Below are 17,112 nucleotides of genomic sequence, written 5' to 3'. Positions count from 1 at the left end.
TTGACATGTAGTTTGGCTGAAAAGAAGAGTCTATATAAGTGAAACATAAGGTGAGATGGTAAGAAGCCTTTCTCAGCCTATTAGAACAGGACCCTGGGGAGACAGTACCTGAGTTATGGGACTTCAGAGGTCAGAACCCTTCTTCCCTAACTTCCTTCTGCCTCCTATCTCTCCTTTTCCCCCTTTCCCTCTTCTCCTCCCTGTCAGGCCTCAGAAGTAGTCCTAACTGCTCCTCAGAAAGGAGTGATGGACAGTAAGCACTGGGAGGGCAGAGTAACTCTTGTCTTACTATCACAGCGGTTCCTTTTCCCCACCCAGACTCATACCACATAAGCCCACACTCTGATACCTCATGCACCACAAATGCATTTCCTTGAGGTTAACTAACAACCACCCAACCCACACCACCTCTACCCAAGGGCTGAGGACTCTTTCTGGAGGCTCTTTCCCCCTTCCTCTCCAGTTCCCCCAGACCACTCCTCATAATGCTGGCCCCCTGAAGTCTCAGAGTCCAGTCATTTTCAGTACAGTGAATTCCATCACGGTGTTGGGGATTGACCCCACCAGGATTGGCACATTTAGTGGATGAGGCAGCATCTGGCTTTGTCCACTCCCTGAAGTGAGGCTTTTTGAAGTCCTTGAGCAGTCCCTCACCCTACTAGACTTCCAAGTCCAGCCAATTCCAGATCAGGATCTCAGACATGTGTCTCCCTCCAGTGCCACTCCATTTCTCCCTGGCAGAGGTGTCTATGGCATGATTCTATGATTTGGTATTTGCTAAGCACCTACTCTGTCCTGGATACAAAAAGCAGTAAGAGCCCTGCTTCATGCTTCGGAGCTTTCACTCTAGAGATAGTGCAAACACATTACACATTAATAGATAACACAAGATGATAAGTGAAAGATGGGCAAACAGAGAGGCAGGTGAATTCTGGTTATGGGTTGAAAATGGTACTAGTCCACCTGCATGTACCACATCAGAATGATAGTATTTTGAATGATGTTTTTCCTACTATTATTAGCATCCCATCCTGGGCTGGGGACAGGAGCCCATCCCTGATAATCATCCACCCCTTCTCATTCCTAGTCCCAATTTGTTGTGACCCTATTGCTCTGAGCAATAGATGTCTCTTCCTTCCTTCCTTCCTTCCTTCCTTCCTTCCTTCCTTCCTTCCCTTCTTTATTTCTGTCTTTTTCTTTTTTGTGCTGGTTCTTCTTCTGAGAGTATTCTCCCCCTCTTCTCTTTGTCTTTGGAAAATCTTTCAAGAACAAATCTAAATCCTCACATCTTCTGTAATGGGTTCCCTGGTAATGCCTGACCAAGAAAATCTTCCAGAGGCTTTATTGCTTGCTGCACATGTAATTTATTATTGTGCACATTTTAATGTGAGATTGTAAACATTTCAAGCATGAGGCTATGTCTCATATATATCCTATTTCTTTTCAGTGAATGCAATGGTTCATTATGCATATTAGTTATTAGGTATTGAAAAATCCTTGTCATCAACATTTGTAAAAACAGTTTACAGAATGCTTTCCATATATTATGTCCTGAGTCAATTAATTTCACATGACTATGAACTCAGGCCATGACAAAATCAGAGACTTAAAGTGAGGTGGATTGCCTACATCACACTGTGGACACTTCAACTACATTTCCCGAATACTATGATATTTTTATTTAGATTGTACCAAAAAATTCAATTTGGAGTCAGTGTTCAGGTACTTCTTATTTCAGAACTCATACTTGCCTTTTTTTCCTAGGAATAGATACTAAGAGATCTTCTGTCCCTAGAGTTTTCCTCCTGGTACAACTGTAGCCAAACCACCATAATCCTGACTTGTACCCATGGCTACAAGTAACATCACGAGGACAAACCACTGGGTCTAAATTCTTGGTTTCTATTTCAGTAGAGGAAATTGTCACTAGCAAAGGATAGGCTTAGTGTAACCTATTCATCGTCAAAAGTCTCAGTCCCTTATGTTCTCCTTTTCTCCCATCCAAAGGAGAGAAGTAGAGGAGAATTTTCTGGTATTTAAAGAACAGAAATAAAACTGTGCTCAAAGTGATCCATACTCCTCATAAAATAAATTTTTAAAAATATAAAATAAAATATAAAATAAATCTATACATACATAAAATCTTAAGATGTAGAGTCTTCTTAAGTCTCAAAGAAAATCTAAACCAAATTGAACCAAAGATTTTACAGGATGACTTCTGGAACGACAGTATGAAGAACTCCATCTCCCCAACAAAATAGCTATAACTGTTGACAATTACTTTTAAAAAAACTTTTAAAGTTTCTATAAATTGTCCTATGGCAAATTAAGAAAACATTTATTCAAGAAAATCTACTAAATGTCAGTAACAACTGAAAGCCAACATTTCTCATAACATCTCTAGCTCTATGTTGCAGAGGCTAAATCCCAAGATGGGGCAGCCAATACACAGGGCTCCCTTCTTCTACCCAGCTCCCACTGAAGAGGCAGGCAGTGATCCTACCTCAGTTGCAACAGACCTAGAATCCTGGAACCCTTATCACCTTTGCCTCACCTCACTTTTAGGATAGAAAATCCATGGTGAAGAGGCAATTTAAGAAGACTAGAGGTTGCCATCCCAGTACAATGCCCTGCTCATACAACAGGATGTCTCTCCAAGAGAAGCAGACAAAACTGTCCCCAAACTCAGCTCCAGAGCAGTGGCTCAGAGATTTTGACCAGCGGAAGGGGTAAACCAAAAGATAAAAAGCTTTGAGGTTCTTGCCAAAGGAGCTTCCTTTATTCAGAACAGAGTTTGGGAGAAGTTCAAACCTAAAACCACTCTGAAAAATAAGGGAGATTTTATTAAGAAAAGTTGCTTATCCATGGCAGCAATACATTGAATCACAGCAGGACAGCTAGTTTACCAGAGAGAATCAAGGAAAGCAAAGCCCTTCTGGGTTCAGAACAAACCTCAAAGATCCCCTCAAAAACTACCTGCAAAGGGCACTGGACCTAATTGGATCTGACCAATTAAGAGATTTGAGAGTTCAGAAATAAACCCATCAATGCCTGGTCAATTGATTTTTGACAATGTGTCAAGACATTTCACTGAGGAAGCCATAGTCTTTTCAACAAATGGTGCTGGGAAACTATATATCCACATGTAAAAGAATGAAGTTGTTCCCTACCTACAGTATTTAAAAAAAATAACTCAGAATGGATCCAAACCTAACTGATGGGATTAAAAATATAAAACTCTTCATGTATGAAAAAATCTTCATGACCTTGTAGGGAAACATAACCTCTGTTTTCATGACAATCTAATCTGAGGTAGATATTTATAGCACCTGACATTAGGAGGTATCCAGTATAAGCGAGGAGAGACAACCCCTGACCCATTTCGAACTGGAATATTACATTCCTCAGAAATATAAAATCCTCTTGTCTGAGAATTCCTACTTAGAAAACATGGTGGTCATGTGTCACTTTGGCCAGCAATCAACTCCATACATGTTAGTATGCTAGTTGACTTTTTGGAAGGGATCGCCCAACCCGTGTAGTGTTTGAGCTTTCTTGTTAATGACATCAAAGGAATATACATCCCTCTTCTAGCTTTCTGAAATAGCCAAGGAGCAGATACATGCTGAAGATCAGACATATGGATGAATCCTCATGAGACTTTGAATCTTGAATGATTAACTAAAGACACAGGGACATCTAGAGGTCATATTAATCACAGCAGTTGTGATGGGTTCTTACTATCTGCTCCACCAGACACTTGTGTTTTTTCATGAATTAAAATATAAATTTGAGGTATTGGCCACTTATCCAGTTTATAATAAGACTATCAAGACTATATCAAGTTTATCAAAAAATGAAATCTTGCCATCTGCAAAAACATGGATGATCTAGAAGGTATTATGCTAAGTGAAATAAGTCAGACAGAGGAAGACAAATACCATATAGTTTCATTAATAAGTATAATCTAAAAAACAAAACAGGGGCGCCTGAGTGACTCAGTCGGTTAAGAGTCCGACTTCAGCTCAGGTCACGATCTCACAGCCGGTGAGTTCAAGCCCCGCGTCAGGCTCTGGGCTGATGGCTCAGAACCTGGAGCCTGCTTCTGATTCTGTGTCTCCCTCTCTCTCTGCCCCTCCCCCGTTCATGCTCTGTCTCTCTCTGTCTCAAAAATAAATAAAACGTTAAAAAAAACAAAACAAACAAAAACAGAAACAGACTCATAAATACAGAGAACAAACTGGTGGTTGTCACAAGGGAGGGGGGTAGAAAACAGGCAAAATAGGTGAAGGGGATTAAGAAAGTACAAACTTTTAGTTATAAAATAAATAAGACAAGGATGAAAAGTACAGCATAGGGAGTATAGTCAATAATATTGTGATAACATTGTATGGTGATGGTGGTAATCACACTTTTCTTGGTAAGCATTATGTAATGTATAGAATTGTCAGATCACTATGTTGTACATCTGAAACTAATATAGTATGTCAACTATATTTCAATAATAAAAAAGACTATCAAGGCAAAATAAACTCAAAGTAAAATTAATAATAATTAAATATCATGTGAAATTTTTAATTAAAAACATTTTGATAAAAAAATCAAGACTATTTTACAAAACATAGATATGAAATATTTGACTCTAAAAAACTCAGGGAGAGAAAAGAAAGAAGTGACTGATTTTTTTAATTCCCTGATTCCTTTAATAGGCATTTTTAATTTTTACAATCTTTGCCACGTGCTATATGGATGTTTCTAGTTAGAATTAACCAAGATTCATGGGCTATTTGTAAAAAGTTCATGTACACTTTTCTAAACAATTTTTTTTGGCTGAAGGTGAAAGAAATTCAAAGGTGAGTTGGGGCAATGTCATACAGGGGGAAGGAGGAGGAGACCAATGGAGGGATGGAATATCCATGTGTCCCTGCCTTGTCCCAAGGACTAAGCTGCACCCTGAAGAAAGCCCAAGTCCAAGTTCAGGGACAGCTTCATAGGAGTTGTCTGGGAAATGGTGTCAGAGTATGAGGCAGAGCTTTTCATAAAACAGACATGGTGAACTTCTCTGAAAGCAAAGATATAGAGGACAGCTGTATCAACAAAATTGCCTAAAATCAGTGTCCTTTAAGTGGAGATGGTAAAATGGGCATTCACAAAGCGTGACTAGAGTCCATGCTCCACACCACTCAGAATTCTGAAAATGTCCCACCTAAGAGCCAAGTCAGAGTGATAGAGCTCTTTGCTGAGCAAGAGAAAAGAGTCCCCTTTTGGAGAAACTTTGCAGATAGTTTTTGAACGATATATATTATCATCATACATCATGTATTATATATGATATACAATATCTCACAGAATTATATATATAATAAATATTTGATATGTAAATATACAATAAATACATATAAATATATAATAAGTATATATATGTGTGTGTATGTATTTGTGTGTGTGTGTATATATATATACATATATACATGTATGTATGTATATATGTATATATATATAGTAACCTAACTGCTGGAAACAAATAAGAAATTTTCTATGATTAAGAATTCAGGACACTGTCCTCTTAATTCTTCCCCAGGGAGGAGTCTGCCAGATGTCTCCCTGATTTCAGGGATAGGAAGTAGGACCCAAGTCTTACCCAGGAAATGGCAAGGAAATGAAACCAGCTGTGTCACCTAAGCAAGTTCCTCTACAAGTGTGAGTCAAATAATGTACATTAGTGCAGTTTCCTGTGACCAAATGTCCATCACAGTGGAAAGAACAACTGGTCCTGAGCCATTTCATCCTTTGTTTAAGAGAAGATTCTGGAATCAGGTGTGACCTTGCTGCCATAGGAGAGGCATCATTCACATCACAGATAAAGGAAAGGAGGAGTCAGAGACTGGAATCTGCTAAGTAATTGCATCTAATATCAGAAGAAAATTGCACCCCATGTAGACTGTGCCCCTTCCCCCAGTGTCCAAGCAGCAATCAGAAATGCATTTTGAAGACTAGAAGAAACAACAAACATCAGGAAGGAAATGGAGAGGCTCCCTTCTCCTGCTGTGATCACCCAGCCCACAGGACTGACAAATGTGCCATTAAACCAAGTTTGGCACTGTGACTATTTCTTACACTGAATATTTTAATTTCTAAACTGAGACTGGGTTTGTGCTTCAAAATAAATTATTTCATTTACTTGGAAAGAGCTGTAAAGTCACTAGACCTTCCTAGGTCTTTAGGAATTAGAAGATCATCCCATTGAATAAAATTTTAAAGATAGTAGCATAATATTAAAAATTTCTATTTTTATTACATCCCATAAGCTATGTTTGCTCAATCTGATGGTTATAGTCAGATTGTTTAACATCCACCTGCTTGAGGAAGTGCTTAGGTGACCAGATAAGGCTTCACAAAAGGATGATATTTGAGGTGAGCCTTCAAGGGGGAATAGAATTTAATGAGGATGTAAAATGTTCTGGATACTGAGCTACAAATGGTAAACTCTACCGCTTCCCAGATAAAAGACATCAAGATGTACAAGTCTGAGTTATCTCTAGATAAGAGTCAATTGTTGAGTGTGGGAAAAGCATGAGTTTTCTTGGAGCACCATGAAGGGCAAACCTTGGAAATTAAGTTGGAAACACTTTCTGTTGGGTCTTAAATGCAGGACTTAAGAAGCATGTGCATTATTCTGTAGAGACCCCTGCTTCTCAGAAATGAAGTGGCAAGCTCACAAATGTGGCACAAAGGGTATGTTTGGGGGAAAAAAGGTGTAGAGGATTTAATGGAGCCAGAAGAGGAAGAAAGGTTTGCTGGGAGGTGAGTACAAGAGCAATTTTTACTCCCAAATGTTCTGGGCCTAAATGTATTACAGAAGTGGTGGGTAGGAAACATGTATTTTCAAAATATGTCTATTTTTTTCTTTTTTAATTTTATTAATTTGATTTTTTCTTCTTCTTCTTTGTGTGTGTGTGTGTGTGTGTGTGTGTGTGTGTGGTGGGAGAGGAAGGATGTTTGGTGGGGTAGGTCAAGAGCACCAGAATGAGTACATGGAGGGAGGACAACATGGGGTTGGGGCCCTGAAAGTGACCAGAAGCTCAAGCATTTATGTTTACAAAAAGGTAACCTAACTGCTGGGAAACAAAGGGAATAAGAAATTTTCTATGATTAAGAATTCAGGACACTGTCCTCTTAATTCTTCCCCAAAGACTTGTAACCAGAGACTTGGTTACAGAAATCTGCTTCAGAGCCCAGACAACATGGTACAAAACAGAGTGGGAAGCCTTTGTCTTTCATGCTACACCTCCATTTACCCCAGTTTAGGCCAGATTGCCCTCTGGCCTCTGAGGTTCCAAGGCCACTACCAGCAGAGGACAGGGTGGAGGAGAACAATGATAATCCAGGAAAGAAATGGTCCTTTCAGAACAACATGCTGAGCAGATTCCTGATTTTATTGTTTTACATCAGCCAGAGAGCACTGTGGAATAAGGTACAACATGAGTTACTTTGACATGGGGATGAGATCCAAGGCCAACAGATGGGGGGAGTAGGAGACGGTTGATTTCTAAACCCCACAGATGTCATCTTGTCTTTGCAAGTTCAGAGTCTTCTCTGGGACCTCTCAGACTCTGAGTTAGGCCTAGGAGGAGAAAGATGACGTTCTCTGCAGTTGGTTGCTTCCAAGTCTGCTCTTCTTGGCTCAGGCAGGGTCCATGTCAGCAGCAGCCTCCAGATGACTGACCGCTGCTCCCTCCACAGCAGCTGGAGCCCCTCGAGGGCTGGCTGCAGCATCCAGACCCCCCTGAGGGCTGGCTGCAGCAGTCAGAGCTCTGGTGCCTGTGGCAGTGGGACCTGCGTCGCCTGTGGTGGCTCAGACAGCAGCCACCACCCCCAGAGCTACAGCAGCCACCACCCCCAGAGCTACAACAGCCCCCGCCCCCAAAGCTGGAGCCACAGCAGCCCCCAGAACTGACATTGCAGCAGGAAGAGACTGGGGGACACTTGGGGGGGCACTTGGGGGCAGGACACTTGGGGGGACACTTGGGAGGGGGCTGGCACTGTTGCTGGTTCTGCTGGCAGGACATCTCGGCAGGAGGGGTCAGGAGCTGAGGAAGAGTCACACAGTCAGACCCAGGACACAGATCCCCCCACCTCACCCCTTCCTGTTCTCAGTATCATTTCTAGAGCCTTTATTTTTAACAGTTTAAATGGAGTTGTTGATAATTCAACACTGGAATTTTCATTATTTCTAGTGGTTAGGCAAATGCTCTCACACTGCCTCCCTTGAATCATAATTTCTGTTTGAGGTAGGCAGGGATTATTCTGTATTTCACAAAAAAAGGAAACAGAGGCAAAAACCAGTAAGAAGAAAATCTACTATGATTAATTATCTGATAAGTGAAGGTGGTAATTTCTCCCATCTTGTCAACCAGAAGTCTCAAATTGTCCAGCCTGGAAACCAGATCAGAATGTAAATATTGTCTTGAAGAAAGGAATTAAGGATCATAACTTTATCGAAGGTTTTGTTCTGTAAGGAATTGGACATGCTGATAGAAATGGTCTGGGAGGCTGACTGGTCTCACTGGCTCACTTTCTTACTGAGATAGCTAAAGAATGGTATGTTTGTGGAGGTGGGAGATTCAAACTTGGACACCCCAGCTCCAGTCTGATGCTCTGGCATTTCCAGCACACCCAAGGCCTCTCACTATATCTTGGCACAGTGAGTCTCAGCTTGGTGTGTCTGACTTCTTAAACAGACCCCAATTTCATCTCAGATCCATAGGTATGTAGGTTTTAGAACTGCCCCAAATATCCTCTGATTAGCCCTTTCTCTTCCCAGCTGAACTTTGCAAAGAGTCACAATTTAAGATTTTACTCTGAAAGGTGACATCCTCTTGTGAAAGCAATTCTAGTGGAGCCTGATGGCCAGCACTTTCATTCTCTCTGACCTGACAGCCCTCCCAGCTAGAGCTCAGTTTGGTATAACACAAAGACACTGCCATCCACTCTTCTATTCAGCACTCAGTAGACGCACTTCCCCATGCATGTCCTCCTTCAGTCTTCCTGAGTCTTCTGTCCCCTTTTCCACATGGCCTCCAATCCCCAAGGCCTTTTCTCACCTGCCCCTGCAGCTCTGGTCTAAGTTCCCTCCCAGGGGACACTTACCGTGTGCAAGCAGCACTAGTCTGTCAGCACCTCAGGAGAGGAGTATACGAGGGTGCTCTGAGGCCAAGGCCCTTTTATCCTGGCTTTGAGCTCTGCCCCTAAGCTGTGAGACAGGACCTGGGCATGAGGGGACCTCCTCCTGCCACCCACATTGTCCTGTCACCTGTGACCAGGTGGTGACTGGCAGTTAGTCCCAGTTAGCAATAGGGTTGCTTAGAAAAAGGATCAAGGGAGAAAAACTGCAATCATCCCCCACCTGACTCTCCCATTGTCCCTGCAGGATACCTGCCTGGCTCAGTTTTGGAGCTTGAGTTCTATTTTCTTGCCTCCCAAATCTTAATTCAATGTTTCTGGACAATGTTTCTGGTTCCTGCTATAGCAACCAGGAACCTGCTTGAGGAGTGTAACCCTGGAGAGAATCTTGGTTCTGCCACCTATTAGCTGCATGACCTTGTGAAAAATACCTCATCCTCTTGTTCTCAGTTTTGTCCAACTACAGTGGAGATCATATAAAAATAACTTTCTTGTTGGAGGGGTGTGAAAGTCAGTGAGCTAATGCAAGGGAAATTTCTGATAGTTTTTAACATGCTATATTCTCTAAGAAAATGTCAGCACATTCATTTTTTTTTAATTACAGTTGTTTTCTAAGGAGAGTGAATCTGGTTAGAAAATACAATCTTCTTCTGTTTGTTGAGCTTATTGGTAGGTTTTAATAAGACATTGTGAACCAGGAGTGAAGTTTTATAGAGGAAGGAGAGAGAGAAGACCTGGTCCACCAGTGAGATAAATAATTCAGATTTTCCAGGTGTCATGTCTAAGGCTAAACTGAAGTCCACATATGGCAGTGAAGAAACAGTGAGACTGTGTAAGACTGGACACTGACCAGTGTAAAGCAGCCAGGGGAAAGACATCCTTAGTGGAGTGGAAGATGGAGTGTGTTTAAGAACAAGAGTAATTAATATATCATATAACTTTTGTCTCTTTCTGTTTTATAAGCGTCTCCCAACACTCCTAGTCTCTTAGAGCCTCAATTCAGTTATATGAAAACAGGCTTTTCAAAATAATATTGGTATTTTCACATTTTTAGGAGATAAAGAAAAGAGCCAGAGTTCACATCTGGGTTGGTAGTAAGTCGGATAGCAAGACCCCCATCTATGGTGGTGCAAGGTTATTAAACAATTAAACCACTTATCAGATGAAGTAGAATCAGAGCTAGGGAGACTGTATGAATGGAGTCTACTTCCCTCCAGGCTTGTGAAGAATTCTGGAATTTCCTAGACCCTGAACGGATGTTGATTTGAAAATATCCAGGTTACTTGGTGTGTTACGAACCCTACTAGTATGTGGTTGAGGTATGTGTGTGCATGTGTGTGTGTCTATGTGTTCTTCTACTTAGAGATATTATAGAGACCATGAGAGACCACATATATGACTATATGTACGTGGGTGTGCACACATACACATCTGTATATCTTGCCATGTTCCTTCTAGCATCTGGTATCCCCTCATGTCCAGCCTTTCCTGAATTGTTCTGCCTCTTGCCTGCCATATGTCCCCTACATTCTGTTCCTCTTTGTGTTTCAGTTCCTCATTGATTTTTTTTTCCACATTGGGTTCTACCCCTCTCCCTCAGGAATAATTGCCTCAGACCATGATGGGCTCCAATCTCTACTGGCTGATGGTTGAAGCCTGTGCAATAGGACCCTTGCTACATCTCCAGTTTAGAAATATTCTTCTTAAGCTATTTTCTCTACCTTGAATTTATCCTCCCTGTTAAACTTCCATGATTTAGTTCATGATCCATGCACTTGTAAAACTGTGCTATTCACAGTTCACTGTGATTCCCTGTATGAGTTTTTTTTTTTTCTTCTTCTTCTCTCAAATCCACTTATAATAAACTCTCCTAGAATCCCCAGCTTGGGTCTTACATTTCTATATCCCTCATCAGCTCTAATATGCATTCAATGAATACTGAGTTTAAAAATGTACTTATTAATACTAGCATTAGCTTTACTTTGATTGTGACCTAAGCCATTATCATCAGAATTCTCACTCTGAGATATTCACATTATTATGTCCTAGACTTATCACCCTACAGAAATCTGCTGGTGAATTATCTGGGTGTGGCTCATATTGTTTCAAAGAATGTAACCAATGTGAGTGTAGACAAGATATTGATTACTGGCTCACATAATCCTGAATTACATGATTCAGGAGCCCAGCTCATCCATTCCAAGTGTGATGAGACTTGGAAGCTATTTTGTCCATGCCCTAACTCCACAAAGAGAAACACCCAAAATATCAACCAATCTGTTTGGGCTTAGGTGACAAGATAGCAGCATGATGTAACACTGAAGTCGGGCACTAGATCTCAAGGGCTTGGGTATCATTTTAACATAAACAATATGCACTAGCAAAGGATGAGTTTTCTGAAAGCATATGTTTTGTTTCTTATGTTGTCAGGCTGTCATAGTCTCAGGAGATAGGAAGGAAGAATGCTGAGACCTAGTAAGAATTCAGACTCAGTGTCCCCAAGCCAGCAACTTCAAGTCTCTATAGTAGCAACAATATCAACACTCCAAAAGTACTAGACTATTTACCTAATTATTCCTTTATAAGTAGTCAGGTAAAATATTTTAAGCATGGCAAAAAATATTGACAAATTTCACACATAGAAAAATAATCTGTATGGCAGAATGCACCATTTTTAAAAAAGATGGAAAAAATAACCATATTAGGAAAAACAAAACACACAGCCCAGTAGCAGAATTAAAATTTATAATAAACAGTAAGTTCTTACAATTTTATAGAAAATACATAAAACTATCTACAAAACATTCTACAAAACTATCTACAAAATCAATAGATTTTGAAATTTATTGCTTTATGTTTCTGCATACAAATAACCAAAGAATTACATATAAAACAAGGATGAATTTTCAGGGATGAGTTCTATTAGATTTATTCCTTTATACTGAACTGGAAAAGACTTGAAATGTATCACAAAACTCAGTATTGCTGAAGGTGATCGGAAATAGGTCTTGTGTTGTTGGAAATATAAATTATCATAATCATCTAGTTGAAAATTTGGTGAATTGTTATTCAACAAATAATTGTTGTATATACAAATTAAAATCTAAAATGAACATACTCTTTTATATAGCAATTGAGCTTCTAATAATGTAACCCAAGAGGAAAGAAAATATTTGATAAAGAAAATTCATATGCATAAGAATGATTACTACAAGAAATTAAAATAATAGTAAGAATTAGAAAAGTTGCAAGATATAAGATCAGAATACAGAATAAATTAGGTATAAATTTATCAGAAATAAATAATTCAAAATTATAAAAGTTGCTATTTAAAATAGCAAAAATTGGGACACCTGGGTGGCATACTTGGTTAAGCGTCCAACTTTGGCTCAGGTCATGATCTCACAGTTCATGAGTTAGAGCCCTGCGTCGGGCTCTGTGCTGACAGCTTGGAGCCTGAAGCCTGCTTCAGACTCTGTGTCCTCCTCTCTCTCTGCCCCTCCAGCACTCTCAAAATAAATAATATTTTAAAATATTATAATTATTTATTATAATAATTATAATTATATATGTATAATAAATATATAATATATAATAAATATATAAATATAAAAAATCTCTCAAGAATAAATAAATATTAAAAAATAAAATAAAATTGCAAAAATTATAATGTCTAAAATATTATTGTAAAATATTTTTGATAAAATGAGGAAACTTTACTGAAAAGCATTGCAGAATAAATACCAAAATAGAGATATACCATATTCATGGATGGCTGGAAAGGAAAATTATTTTTTAAAAAAATTGACTATCCTTCATATATGAATGCATATACTTAGCGGTATTTCTATCAAAATTCTAAAGATATTTTGTTTTTCTTTATTTTCATTTGTAGTAAGTGGCAAGGTGCCTCTAAATTTTATACGATAGAGCAAAGCTCTAATAATCACCAAGACAATCTTAAGGTGGGGAACGAAGTTATACAACTTATGTGATATCACAACTGATTACACACCTATAGTAAATAAGGCAGCAGGATAGTGTCACTGGGATAAACAAATTGACAATGAAAAGAATGATCAGTCTAATTACAGAGCTATACAAATGTAGAAACTCAGCCATGACTGAGGAGGTATTTCAAATTAGGGGGGGAATAAAATATTTGATTATGATAGACAACTGATTATCCATTTGGAAAAAAAATGAAATAAATATCAAATGTACAAAAATTCCATTCCAAGTTAAAGAAAAACCTTAATTTTTAAGAGAAAATGAGTTTTTACAACTTTTTAAAGAAAACAGAAAAGAACAGATTTCTGAGCTTATCAATGGTTGAGATTTCTTAAAGTCATGAAACGTGCAAATAGCATTGTTAATGTTGCAGAGATAGAGCTATATTAAAAATAAAACACCTGCTCATCAAATGACACCTTTAAAAAGCAAACAAGAAAACAAATTATTGAGGAAAGATGTTCACAACTCATGTAATAATAGAGGATTAGCAACCAGAATATGTGAAGAACTTACAGATCCTAACAAAAAGAGACAAATAGAAACAATGTTTTTTAAAAAGAACAGATAATTCATAGAAAAGGAAACTAAAAGGACCAACAAGCATAGAAGGATGCTTGTTATCTTTACTAAGCAGGAAATACATATCAAAAAAACAAGAGCACATGGATTCACAGGCATCAAATGGCAATCATTTAAGTTTAGCAACAATGTACAGAAAGAGTGATTCTTATAAACCATAAGTGGAAACAAATCGACAAGAACAAATCAGAGGATGTGTCTGATCTAAAATTCAACAGTTCCACTTACATATGCTTAACTTGGAGATTCTCTCCAACAGATATCACACACACACACACACACACACACACACACACACACACACATCCCTATAGCTGCAATATTTATATGGCAAATAGCACAAACAACCTGAGTGCCATTCCAAAAGAGACAGCATATCAGAATCATGCTGTACTCACAAGATAGATACTATAAGGTTGTAAAAATGAGTAAATGACAGCTACAGTTTCAATTGTAGAACAATTTCAATTCAAAGATCAATTTAAATAATTCACAAAAATAATGTTTAAAGAGAGCAAGTTACATTAAATGTGATGGTGTTTATAAAGTTGAAACCACACACAGTATAACATGTAATGTGTCAGGATTACCAATATGGAATAAAACATGAAGGAATATATTAAAAACCTGGCTTAAACCAAGTTAGATGTAGTCATTAAATTAACATTTGGGAGGAAAGAAAGGAAGCTGGAGCTGGGGGGGAGGGGTTCCAAGAATGAGAGGCTAGAACCCTGAGTGGCAGATGATGGTAGGGATTCACACTCCATGCCCATTTCTAAGCAGCCCTATTCCTAGCTGGAAGCAGCTGCCCTGGGCCCCATGGAGAGGCAGGAAGGAGCTGCCAGTCACCACCTGTCACAGGACCATGTGGGTGGCAGGAGGCAGTCCCCTCATGCCCAGATCCTTTCTCACAGGCTGGGGCAGAGCCCAAGGCCAGAATAAAAGGGCCTTGGGGACTGAGGCCTGCCATACACTCCTCTCCTGAGGTGCTGATGGACCTTGTGCTGCCTGTGCACCGGTAAGTGTCCCCTGGGACAAGGAACAGCACCACCTTCCTTAGGAGGACTCCAGGGCAGAGTGTGTGCGCATGTGTGTATGAGTGTGTGGGTGTGTGTGCACACATGTGTGTGTGTGGTGGGTGGCAGTGAGAAGACTGTGAGACTGGGTTCATATCAGCATGGAAGGAGTCTCAGACACACTGAGGGACAGGCAAGGAGCAAGGCTGGGAACACGAGCAGGAGGAACTTCATGAGAGTGATAGCACTCTTAGAGAAACCACACTGACCCATAGTTATTGGTCTCTGGTTGGAATAATTTGCGACACTGACCATCATACCAACCTGTAACTGTTGTCAAAAGGGAAGTTTCTCTTTGAAAGCATAGCTGTCCCTCCAGGAAAAGTAGAGATAAGAACAGTGACACTCAGCCAGCAGAGAGGAAACCACAACTGACTTTAAGTGCTCAGACTAACGGGGCTGCAGAGTTGAGTAGAAACAACTCAAATCTTGGTGCTGAGGTGTTACTTTGAGATGAGTGTCCACAAGATGCCAGAGAAGCAGACTCAGTCAGGGCCTGGTGCAGTCCCAGCTTAGAGTAACCATAGTTACCCTCAGCCAGTTCTCCCAGCCAGTCTCCAACATTCTGTGCATTTGTAAACTTCTATGTCCATACAGGACAAGAATATTTAGAATATTCTCCAAGAGGGAATGACTGTTTCCCCTAAAGAAATGAATTCATTTATAAACTGCTACCTAGATTAATTGTTTTAATGATTATTGTGGTTTATGTCAGTAGAATATCTCCCCTAAATACTACATGTTTGATTCTGAGAACTTAACATCTTTGCCTAATTTCTCTACTTATATAATAGGTTAAAACACTTTGTTAGAAAATTAGGTTCAAGGAGATGATATGAGAGCATTTGGACAACTATGAGAAATAATGAGATTTTCTGTGTTGAATTATTAAGGACTACATTAAATAGTTCATCAAATAAAGGCTCTAGAAATGTACTAAGAATAGGAGGTGGTGGGGCAGGGGGTCTCTGTGTCCTGGGTCTGACTGTGTGACTCTCCCTCAGCTCCTGTCCCTGCCTGCCGAGATGTCCTGCCAGAAGAACCAGCAGCAGTGCCAGCCCCCTCCCAAATGCCTCCCCAAGTGCCCCCCCAAGTGTCCCCCAGTCTCTTCCTGCTGCAGTGTCAGCTCTGGGGGCTGCTGTGGCTCCAGCTCTGGGGGCGGGGGCTGCTGTAGCTCTGGGGGTGGTGGCTGCTGTCTGAGCCACCACAGGAGACGCAGGTCCCACCGCCACAGGCACCAGAACTCTGACTGCTGCAGCCAGCCCTTGGGGGGCTCCAACTGCTGTGGAGGGAGCAGTCAGTCATCTGGAGGCTGCTGCTGAAGTGGATTCTGAGCCAAGAAAAGCAGATTTGGGGGCAGCCAATGCCAAATCCTTCCTCCTGCTCCTGCTCCTCCTGCTGGGCCTACCCATGTGGCTGAGGGGTCTGACCTCTGGCCCAGAGGATCGCTGTGTCCTGGTGTCCGGAAGCCAGAACTTCCCCAAACCCATTCACTCACCTTCTCGCCCAAATGTGTGGCTGCCCTGGGAACCCAGAGTACAGACCCAACGTCCTTCTTCTGCTTACCTTGTGGCAAACCCAGCTCAATGGGAAACAATAAAACTAGAACTCTTCATTCCTTCTTTTGCCTTGATTGTTTCTTTTTATACTTATGTCGTCCTTCTCATATGTGCCCTCACTCCTTCCCCTGAGTGTCTACAGAACTTACTCAGATTTGCCATTTGTATCACTACTGTCCTTAAGAGCAAAACAAATTTCTGTTGGCTCAGAATCCAATCCGGGAGCCAACATTGCCTCTAGCTACTATGATTCCTTAGTTTCCTCCTATCTGTGGCAGTCCTTTAGGCTTTCTTTGTCTTCCATGTACTGACACTTTTTGAGCCATTGGTAGAACAACTCTCCATTCACATTCATCTGATATTTCTTCTTGACTAGATTTGGTTTTGCATTTTTCAGAGATTCCACAGAAGTGGTGCTGTGTCCTTCTCTGAAACTGGTTCGTAAGGTCTCTAATTGCCCTATTCTGGTAATATAACTTGACCACTTAGATGACTTTGGCTGAGTTTCTTCATTATATACTCACTATTTCTCCTTTTTCTGTTTTTCTTTTTATTTCTTTTTTTTTTAGAAAGAGAGAGAGAGAGAGAGAGAGAGAGAGAGAGAGACAGTACATGTGGGGGAGAGGGGCAGAGGGAGAGAGACAGACAGAGAGGGAGAGAGACAGACAGAGAGAGACAGAATCCCAAGCAGGCTCCATGCT

At 40.3% G+C, this 17,112-nt stretch overlaps 1 protein-coding gene and 1 long non-coding RNA gene across 2 annotated transcripts; one reads left to right on the top strand and one right to left on the bottom strand.

Moving 5' to 3' along the window:
• Window positions 1–7,415: 7,415 nt before the first annotated feature.
• Window positions 7,416–9,226, bottom strand: LOC113598285 (uncharacterized). The gene is made up of 2 exons (XR_003418959.2): window positions 9,151–9,226; window positions 7,416–8,090 (listed from the first exon to the last, which is right to left on the bottom strand). It is a non-coding gene; the product is annotated as an uncharacterized LOC113598285 (long non-coding RNA).
• Window positions 9,227–15,877: 6,651 nt separating this feature from the next.
• On the top strand, window positions 15,878–16,174 carry LOC113595422 (late cornified envelope protein 1D-like). Its single transcript, XM_053203500.1, has one exon. It carries the CDS (start codon window positions 15,878–15,880, stop codon window positions 16,172–16,174), a length of 297 nt encoding a protein of 98 aa, XP_053059475.1.
• The last annotated feature ends 938 nt before the right edge of the window (window positions 16,175–17,112 follow it).

Source organism: Acinonyx jubatus, chromosome C1, assembly GCF_027475565.1.
Source record: "Acinonyx jubatus isolate Ajub_Pintada_27869175 chromosome C1, VMU_Ajub_asm_v1.0, whole genome shotgun sequence".
In the NCBI taxonomy this organism is placed as follows: Eukaryota; Metazoa; Chordata; class Mammalia; order Carnivora; family Felidae; genus Acinonyx; species Acinonyx jubatus.
Note: the sequence above shows the minus strand (reverse complement) of the source record. Positions and strands in the feature narration are given on the sequence as shown.